The following is an 11,202-nucleotide window of genomic DNA, read 5'->3' on the forward strand; positions in this document are numbered from 1 at the left end:
AATTGAATGGAAAAGAAAGTTCTTCTCAGATCTAATAAATCTACAGAACTGACAAGAACCAAATACCCAGTTCTCCAAATACTGCACTACCGATGATGGGCAGGTCACTAAGATTCATACAGCTTTTAAAAATTTTCTCTGATCTTTTCTATGGGACATCAGAATCTAAAAAAGGCAGAGCAGTGAGAATTAAAGAAACTGTCAATGCTTTTAAAACTTTCTAATGCAAAATGGAGTTACTGAAGATGTACTTTCTAAATGTGACAGTGAAAAATTCCTGGAGATACATAAAGCACTTGAAATTTATATTTTTCTTTTATCAAGAGATTTGGTTTTGGTTTTATATTAAGTCCCTACATTCTGAATGGTGAATCTAAGACCCGCAGTATACTGATATAATATCTGAATGCCTTTAGTGAAAAGTTAATTCTACACTTTTCAAATAAAGAAAATTAATTTTGTAATTTTCTACAGTTCAGGCATATGTGCTACCTATCTAACTATTCACTCACTAGCTGTTATAACCAGAGGACCCTTCTTCCTCCATATTGTAGACTAATCTCCCAGAATTAAAAAATAATCATTATTTTAGTTTGTCTTCACTGTCTAATGTATGTCCATTAACATTACTTGGAATACACTACACAAATACTGTTCAGAAGGAAGAAAAAAATAATATAAGGAATGTTTGTGTTGTTCCTTCACCAGAAATGCCCTCTGTAATATTTATTTTCAAAATACCCATGTGAAGTGAGGTGATATGTTTCTGTAATTTTGCATGGGAGAATTGATGCCTGAAGAGATAGTCTTTCATGCATTAAAAACACAACTTCAATCCATCTCAGCTGGACATACAGTAGTAACACTTCTGAAAATTAAACTGCAGGTCCTCAGGAAAAGTACCCCAGAAAGGAGGCACAGAATTAAAAGCAATAACTACAATTTTTAAAAAAAAAATCAACAGCAGAGGCAAGAGTAAAACTTAAGTCTCCAAGGCAGCACTCTATTATTTACATTAAAAGACTAACCCTCCTCTTCCTACAGTCATCACTACATACCTTCCTAGATTCCTCAAAAAATATAGGCAGTAATTCTACAGGTCATAGTAACTGCATATAATGGAACAGGCAGGAGTTATATGGCAAAAAATAGCATAGATGAATTGAGCATACAATTGTTTTACATTTGGAATAATTACATACCAGGACTGAAGAGGACGATTGCTTTCAAATATGCATATTCATAACCATCTAGGCAAAGCTTAACCATGCTGTTACAGAACTCTTGCAATTTGAAGATATGCTCCATTACTAATTTTCCTCTGTCTGTTGGCAGCTTATCTAAGTCAACACACACATAAAATATCAAAACCCCAAGTCAATGTACATGCAAAAAAATGCGGTCACACTGGATTTTTAAAAATAATGATTTGTATTAGATTCAAACAGTGAGAAATCTATGCCATCTCTGAACTCACATACTGGGTCTGAATAATCTTGACACAAACAATTATGGACTATAATGATCTTTTTTCTCCCCTTTTTTTTTTATTAAAGTTGTACAATTAGGTCTTTTCCTGCCACTAAAGCTTCCAATAATCAGAGGTGGACCAGAGCTTGAAATTAAGGAAGGGAAAGACTACTTATTTATAAAGAACACACTGTTACTGCAGATCTATGCCCTATATCTAAGAGTCAGATGCCATGAGGCAGCCTAGTGTATAGTTTCATGGCACTGCTGGAAAAGAAAGTGCACCATACACCTTTCCTGATCTGCATCTACGGGAATGTGGTTGGTGCAGAGCTGTTCCCCTTGGGTCAGCAATAGCTACAGCAGCCTGAAAATCCTGTTTCCTTCACAATCCATCAAACTAGGGTCTCTGGGCCCCACAATCTTGTTATCTCTTGGAGATGCAGCAGCTGGCATACTACACAAGTGGAAGCCACTCAATATAAATTTCTGATTTGTGCATTCACACTGAATTCTCAAATTGAATGGCAAAAAATATATATTTGTAGTAATGATAAAACCATGATTAATTACTACAATACACTTTTTGGTGAGCATGCTTAAAAACTACGTAGAGTGAAGTTAAGTTCCCAAATTCCATTTGTATCCCTCCTAAAGACATTCACAGATTTATCTGTTAATATGCTTAGCTGATCCCTTACATTTAATGGTTTAAACAACTTGTTTTGTTAATTGTTTTAATTTTGTTATTTCTAGGAAGATTTTGTGGATATTTTTAAAACATGAAAACCTCTCAGAAATAATTATTTATTTCCCTTCTCATAAAAGGAGAGGAAAAACCTATAGTCTTGCAGGCTGTTTTTCTACAGCTTACCAACCTGTTTTTCCATAGCATTAACAACAGTGAATTTTCATACACGTAGCAGCAAATAACCCTAAAATCTAGTTAAACTTGAAAATTATAATGTTTTTGTATGAGTATCTACCTTATAAAAAATGCGTTAAGACCATGAACGGATGAAGATTATACTATTTTTGATTGGACAGCTTTTAGTGCTGACAATGTTGTGAGCATTCACAAGCACACACAGGTTAGCTTAAAGGCTCCCCTACCACTCAGAGCATTTCCTTCACTGTAAATGAAAGAGAAGGCCAACTTAATCTCTTTCATTTGAATGAAAAATATGCAAGACATGCTGGACATAGGATTAATACGGAATGAAGTATACTTAGTGAAGATATTTTGAAGACTTGCATGTAGTCTAAAACTAGGATACAGAAGCCAACAAGCCAAGTTATGTAAAGGAAGTATAGCACCAAGTTGGCATTCAGCTTCTTTGTTTCACAGCTATGAACAGCAAGGACAGGTGGCTTATTCTTTACTTTATACCCTTGATACAGAGGAATCATATTCACAGTACACTTGTGTTCTTAATGCTGATGCTGCCTAAAATATTCCTAATTTGAGCTGACGTATATTAACAGAACAGCAGAACACTATTAGACATTACATCGACAGGCAATAAAAACAACACTAGTAAGTGTCAACCTATGTTAGATAGATGGGTAACTTTATTTATTTTTTTTTTTTAATTTGGGGGTATTAGCATAGCTGACTTTTGCAAAATTACTAAAAATTTCCATCTTGTGAACTGTATATTCTAGTATCATTTTGGTTCAATACTAACCACAAAACTCTATAAAGGAAATTTTAATTAACAACTGAAGGATAAATAAAAAGCTTCTGTGCAGTTAAAAACTTAAAACCCATGAATTCCCCAAGTCTGGCAATGTGCACAGTATACACCTTACCTTGCTGTAAACTGCCATGAAGGTGATTAACAAATGCAGTTAATATAGTTGCCACATTCATAACTTGTGAACATTGTGCAAGACCAAGCGTAAAAAGTTCGTTCCAGCAGGCTTTTACTAATGATATGCTGTTATCCTGTCTATTAAAAAATACAATAATTTCACTTAATAAAACCAGCCATTTGCATTCACATAGTTTTTTTTAATTTGAAGAAAACTTCATAAAACTTTCATCTAATTCAACATTGCAACCAGTACCAAAATGACGCCCTGCATCAAAATATATTTTTATTCGCATGCTAGGTTTAAAATACCTGTTTTAGAGTGACTTTTGTAAAGAAGTAAGTTTTGTTTTAATGATCTAAAAGGAGAGAGATTTCTATTACAAATGCAAGCTGAAGTTATGCTAAATGACAATGGCCGGGGCACATTCCATCATGCTAGTGTTCTTAAGATTTACACTAATTTTTTAATAACGTTTACATGCATGGACAAAAATTTTGCATTGTTCCAGTACTGTGGATGCAGACTAGACTCAGAGGTCTTTTTTTTAACTTGAAATCTGGCAGGTTGGTACAACTTCTTAGTTAAAAATACATGTGAATTGGAACATATGAGATCAAGATCCTGAGCTTTCTGACTGCTACTTTTTTATCTCCTTCATGTTTGGAATACGGTTTGAAATACAGACTTCAAAGTATAAATAGAAGTAATGAGGATTTCTTTGCTGTAAGAATTAGTCCTTAAATTAAGTTTCACATGTAGTCAATATTTTTTTTTCAAATGCTGAAGGTTAAAATTAGGTATATCAACCCATATTCAGGCATTTCCATATTAGTAACCTAATTTTCAGTATTGCCAAGCATCTCTAACTTCTAGAGCTTAACAAGAGCTCAGTACCTTAAAAGGGAAATCCTACCAGTGAGGAGTCAAATTCAGGTACCATGTTTCACAGTTTTAGCCAGTAAATATAAATAATGGCAATTTAAAACAAGCACAAGACCTATCAAAGAAGAAAAGTATATTAAAGCTAGGATTTCAACTTTAATACAATGGAATGGATTTTTGCAAGAACACTGATGTAATCGTCAAGAACATTTCTGACGATTTACTGCAATACTAAAATGCCAAAAGACAGATTAATGTAGACTTGTCCTGTACTGTATAACAGGGAGCTTACCTAGGGCAGTATTTTTCACTATGATCCAGTTCTTGTTATGGTAGACATGATACTGTACATGCAGCTTCTACACATATTTGTCACATCCCTATTTATCTCCTGTCAAAGGGACTATGCTGAGAAACAGCAAAAATAGAGTGTACAGGCTACTCAGCTGGTGTGTGTGTAGATAAATGTGTCAACTTTATAGCTGACCAAACCTAGACCAGAACCACCAGATCAAACTTAAGTACCCACAAAAACTAAGAGCCTGTCACCAGCCTGATAAACGTTTCAGTAGGAATCTCTCTTGCCCACAAAGATTCTTGTGCAGGAAGATGAACTAAGCAATAACTTGGTATTATTAACTAAATCAGTATGCCAAAGCCAACTGTCTTGCTGAGACTAAGGAAAACATTGCCTGAGGAGGGAACCACCTGGATACAATTATCTATTTTTCTTACCAAACCATTACTATGGTTTTGTTTTGGCTCGTCAACTCCTCTTAAAAACTAGTAATATGAATTTCTCTTCATTTTAAAAGTGAAATGAGTCACCCCTCTAAAAGTCAAAATTATAGTACATAATGTGCTCCAAATAAAAGAGCTACATTAATTTAAAATAAAACTCCACTTGAAAAAATTTAGTATTTTAAGCTCTTCAAAAGGAAAACTGTATATTCGTGTTAAATGGTGTTTAAATATACTGTTGCCCATTATCTTAACTGGGACTGTAAATGCTAGCACAGGTAAATATTAACACTATTAAGATGGCCTACTCCTCCATTTTTTTATTCAAACAGAAAAATATATTGCAAAGTAACATATTGAAAAAATATGCAGATTTTCTATATGCATTTATTGTTTAATCTTTTTGGAGACAGGTATTCTGTACAACATTTTATTTTTAAAAAGCAATACCCATTTTTTGTTATAAGACTAATTTGCTGTCTTTCTTACAAAAACCTTTTAAAAACGTATAATGACATAACATACTATGTTAATTTACTACATATGTTGAAATTCTGCAGGGCAACAATTTCTACTAAAGTAAAACATCGTAATTACCTGATTTTTTACTATAGCTTAACATTACAGAATTTTACTTTTTCCCTCTCCAAAACACAGGCTTCAGTTACGCACAATATAGCATCTTTCCTTAAACAATACAGAATCATTGGGCTTAAACATCTGAGTAAACACAAATGGTACTCACAGATCATCCTGCTTTTGATAGCACTCCTGGAAAAGGGGACAATCCCTAACTTTCAAAAGGATTCTCTTTGTTGCCACACTCATACACTATTTTGATATTGAATTAAAGAAAAACAGTGTAGATGAGGACAAACATGATTTATACTCCATTTGTGTCAGAGCTGATACAGTACCTTTGTTTGATGTGTCTTCATAAAATTACTTCTGAAAATAACATAAATCACTTGTCCCCATGCTGTTTTTGAGATGCTTTCTCATGATGATCGGCAATGTACCACTACATTTAGCTTAAGAATTTTAAGTAATACACTGAATTCTGCTGGAAAAGCAGCATGTTATACAAACTGTAAAAAGAATGAGAATTACTTTTTGCTTACAGCAACCATTTGTTTTTTGGAAAATCCCCTGAAATTAAACAACTTAATCCTGAATGCTTGGAGAATCTAGCTAACCATTTTCTTCATATAGGTTATTAAAGGCAAAATTATTACTACTAATTAACCTATAAAGATAACAATGTTTGGGGTTCCAGAGAGGAGCTTCTTTTTGGTGACTGCCTGATAAGCATCTTAGTTAGGGATGCAGCTACTAAAAAACAATAGGAAGTCTTATTTACTAAAAGTTTATTGAAGAAGTAGCAGTGTGCAGGCATTTGATTGTTATAAATCTACTCCTTTTTCCTCCAAAACCCAACCAAAGTACCTGAATTGGACTAAAGTTGGTAGTAGTTTTGATTCAGAAAATTCACCTTCATGATGAAGATCTATAGAATAGTTTTAGTAAGTAGATTTATATTTAAAAAATTCCTGAGGAAGACAGTGAAAATAAAAAACTAAAAAGTGTGTAATCACAACATGAGTAACTAAACACTTACCCTAAAGCTTGAAAAGATGGAATGGAACGTGCCCAGTGCATGGACAAGAAAAGCAACCTGGAGGCAGACTCGCAGATATAGTGAACGTTAAGATATTCAGGCATAGGAGAAGGCATGGTGAGCTGTCAGAAAAAAAAAAAAAAAAGTGGAAGTCAGTTCTTTTACTTTCTTCATAAAAAAATATGGTAGGAAAAAAATCAGTCTTAGAGTTTCTTTTAAGTGAAAAAGTAAAATTGTTTTTTAAATAAACATGAGAGAATCCTGAAATAAAATGGAATGACTGCCTTTTAAATTCTTAGCCACACTGTTATACCCTATAGTGACTACAAAGCAACAAAAAAGGCAAAATTTCTGTATCTTTATCTTAGATAAATATTGATGTCTGTGAGACCTGACACATCGAGATGGAAAATCCCAAATAAAACTCAACTTTTGAGACACTCTCAAAGAATAAAAGTTTTAGAAGAATCATTGTAATTAGAATTAAGTTTCTTACATTTACATGTAGATAAACACAGAGGCATGGTTACTTTCCAAAACTTCCCCCAAAGGAGTGGAATAAGTGGTCTGAAAAATTGTTTCCACAATTCCTGGGGGAGGGTGTGTGTGTGTGAATTCTATTTCACAAAACATATTTTTTTGTACTTTTAATTAATATTTTACAAATAAATACAACAAAAATATTTTGATGTGTAAAATACCTGATAATAATAATAATAGCTATAATAATATGTGAAAATGAAAAAAAAAAAAAAAATAACAGAGAGAAATAAAACCCAAGAAAGACAAGTAATGCAAATGAAAATCATTGCTCAACACCAACTGACCGATGCCCAGACAGTCCCCGAGCAGTGGCCCCTCCACCAAACTCCCCTCTAGTTTATTGCTGAGCATGACTTCCTATGGTATGGAATATCCCTTTGGCCAGTTGGGGTCAGCTGTCCCAGCTGTGTCCCCTCCCAACTTCTTGTGCACCCCCAGCCTTCTCACTGGTGGTGTGAGAAGCAGAAAAGGCCTTGACTCTCTGTGGGAGCCCTGCTCAGCAGTAATTAAAACATCCCTGTGTGAGCAACACCATTTCCAACACAAATCCAAAACATAGCCCCTTACCAGCTACTATGAAGAAAATTAACTCTATACCAGCCAAAACCAGCACAGAGGGGCAAAGTTTAATAAAATTCCTGGTACTGAAGAAGTTTTCAGACAAGAAAGCTTTTTGATTTGTCCATGAATAAGAAGATGATGAAAAAAAAGGATAGTAGAATTTCTGCAGGCTTGTAAAATGAGAAATAAAGCCAGAAAATATATGGCTCACTAAAAAAGGAAACTATTTTCCCTTAGTGATTAAAGTGAATTAATACCATACTAAAAGAGGGTATATACACAAAGGTATACACTTCAGAGTTTCAATATCCAGTTGCAGACTGCATCAGATCCACCTGTTAATAAGTGAGAATGTGGATGCTGACTCTCTGCTTTGTGCAACACTTGTGTAAATCATTTTGCATACATTACCTAGTATTTTTAAAGAAGCTACAGAATAAACAGTGCAGCTAAACCACTGAAGAGAGCTGTACATTTTCCCAAACAAACAGTTAATGGGTGAACAAAAGCAGTGCATTCATCAGAAATGAATGCTGGTACCTGAACAAATAGTTACTCTTCTAACAAGTTCAAAATAAGACTTGATCAGATCATTATATTACTATGTTAAAATGGTTATAAAGAGTCAACAGTAAAAAAGTTTAAAATACCCTGAATGCTACATGTGCATCACTGAGTAGTGGCCCCTCTATTTCAACGATATTCATGCTTGTTTCCCCACCAATCAGCTGTACACTGGCTTCAATACTTTCAGAGTTCTGGCACGCTGCACTCTCTCCTGGATTTAATGCTTTTGCCAGAGTATCAAATGCCCTGTAAGATCACAACAAACAAACAAAAAGAAAATAAAATTTCATTTTAGAGACTGTTTCAATTTAGAGGGAACCTGCACATGTCTGAAACCTGTATTTAGGTGTCTGTCTCAAAGAACCAGATTTGGAAAGTAAAAGTCAGTAGCATGCTTTTCCTGACACTCCACTGATCAAAATCCCTGAAAGCTCCAACCTACAGTGGCTCTGGAACACAAATTAGCAGCAGATCCTGTTCACACCAGTTGCCAACAAATTCACAGTTTTGACATATTGACTGTGCTGCTGAATCACAGTTTGCCTTTCAAGATCTCTTTAGTGATGTTTACTGAGAGTGCTGGCATGAGCATTTTAAGAACATGATCATCAGACTGCTGTTAAAGCAACTTAATGCATGTATAAACTTTACAGATTTTTGCTGCTATGAAGCAAAAACAGAATAAGCTTTTTTTTAAAAGTAATGAGTTGTGGCTAGGTTATTCAACTTAATTTGAAAAGACTGTTTCAAATTAGGTAAGAGAAAGCACTCTCATGCTTTCAACACCATCCTTAGTACCCTTTGATGTGGGGCAGTGACTCTTGTCACACGCACAAATGTTACCAGGGAGATGTCAGGATAAGCACAGATATATTACTCATTATTTTGCTGCTTGATAACAGACCTGTTGTTTTTCTGTTCATGAATACACCTGAGAACCAAAACTAATATATCTTCAATCAAAAATACACAGACTTGATCACCGCCTACAGAGACAACATATCCTGAGAGCAGTATCATTTGTATAGTGTTGCATGAAAAACGTTTGCAGTGAGGTCCAAAAACTTTACAAGAGATGATTATCAGCTTGTAGGTAGAGCTGATTCTCAATTTATAGACATGTTTATTACCACAGAATCTAAAATCACTGATTTAATGCCAAAGCCTGGAGTAGAACTTGCCACCTTCTCTTCCCCCACACTCCCCAGCTATCTAAATTTATTAACATGCTACAAAAATCTAAATGTTTACTATGTTTGACATAACCATTTACAACCAAATGAAACATCACACTAAAAGAGCTGCTGACACTACCTCAGGCTTGAGATGGTAAATGAGCTAGTTGTTGGTCCTCTGCTAGCCTGTATACCTCGATGCGTACACAGAAGGGTGACTGGGGCATGCGTAAGTGGACTAAACAGATGTAAGCAGACTACATGGATACACCTGGGATGTGTTCTTGTCTCTGGTATATTGAAAGTAGGCATAAAGGGCATGCATTCATGGGGAAGCTCTAGAAGTTATATTATTGGACTCTGCTTGTAGATCTGAGTTTCAGGTCCTGTGTGGTTTACTCTTGGCAGCCTTAGGTGGAACAGGCAAACCCAGCAGCTCAGTGGTAGCTGCTTCTTAGGAAGAACAGGATCTCTGCAGAACTCTTCATGCAGCAGGGATAAAAATGTAAGAGAGAAACAAGATCTCTTCTTTCCCCAAAAGGTAAATGTCATATGCATCTGCCACGATCCTGTATTTATTCTAGTATAGGCTGAAGAGTCCTTTTTAAATAGCATGGGCAGGTACACTGGTTAACCATGTCTGCCCAAGATAATTTGCTTCCAACTTATTCTTGAATGTTTGCTTTCAGAGAAGTCTTTTCTCTCCTATCTCCTCAACTGGCAGCAGAAGTCAATAGAAGCATTGCTTCCTCATGACTCAGCACTGTGGGTCCTTTTCATGCATGAAGCCCCAACATGACCAATGATTGGAAGGTAAAACACCAAGGAAAAGAAAATCTAGAATAACGCTTGTCTGGAGATCATGAAAACCTAGCCCACAAAATGAGGAAAAAAAAGGTATAATCAACATAAAAATACATGGCATTGATATCCTTTGCTGGAAACAACTTTGGTTCTCTTTTTGTCAGGCCCAGTCACTAACAGATATATCAGACTGCTGATAAACTGTAAATGATTAACATAGATAACGGAGCCATTAGAGGCATGTAACATTACAATATAAAGCAGCAGAATTATAGCAGCAAAGTTGTACACTAAATTTGTGTAAGCAAAAGTGTAAGGGAGCAGCAGAGAGAGGGAGGTGAGTGTCCTCTACTCTGCTCTTGTGAGGCCCCATCTGGAGTACTGTGTCCAGGCCTGGGGTCCCCAGCACAGGAAAGATGCGGAGCTCTTGGAACGGGTCCAGAGGAGGGCCACAAAGATGATCAGAGGGCTGGAGCACCTCTCCTATGATTCTATGAATATAATAAAATACATTAAAAACACGGATAAAACTTGCTTCCTGATTCCTTAAACTCCTCTTCAGTAAACATCTGTGTCTGTTAGATCAAGCTGGCATAGGGCCTGGCAAGGAAACAAAAGATTTAGATAAAAAATTTAGTTTCTGCTTGGGTAACAACTTCCCTTTCACAGCAATATTTAACTTGAACCTCCCCACTAGAAATCTATTAGGTAACCTACTGGACAAGAGTACGCTTTAAGCTGAGGCAGAGCTCTTCCAAGCTTTCTGGCTGAGAGAACTTGATGCCTTGCCATAGTCAGATTTTAAAAACTGAACAGAAACACTGAAGTTGGCAAAAGCAAGGATCTGAAAGTGCCAGGAAATAAAGAAATGAAAGATTACCATGCAACCTTGAACAGCCCTAGTATTAAATGAATTATACACAACAATACTATTTACACAGCATATTCTTATATACTTTATCTAGGAAGACACAGCAAAGGCCCACATCAGCACCTATATAGAATCATAGAATCATTAAGGTT

General features: G+C 35.5%; 1 protein-coding gene across 1 annotated transcript; it reads right to left on the reverse strand.

Annotated features, from left to right (window-relative positions):
* Positions 1–1,202: 1,202 nt before the first annotated feature.
* Positions 1,203–8,446, reverse strand: LOC104461340 (nuclear receptor subfamily 2 group C member 1-like; the record flags this gene model as incomplete). Its single annotated transcript, XM_010072888.1, has 4 exons — positions 1,203–1,340; positions 3,283–3,422; positions 6,530–6,651; positions 8,284–8,446. Coding segments are annotated over 4 exons (563 nt in total), but the record flags the coding sequence as incomplete, so codon positions are not given.
* Positions 8,447–11,202: the final 2,756 nt, after the last annotated feature.

The sequence above is a fragment of the Pterocles gutturalis genome, unplaced genomic scaffold (assembly GCF_000699245.1).
Source record: "Pterocles gutturalis isolate BGI_N339 unplaced genomic scaffold, ASM69924v1 Scaffold40072, whole genome shotgun sequence".
NCBI classification, from domain to species: Eukaryota; Metazoa; Chordata; class Aves; order Pterocliformes; family Pteroclidae; genus Pterocles; species Pterocles gutturalis.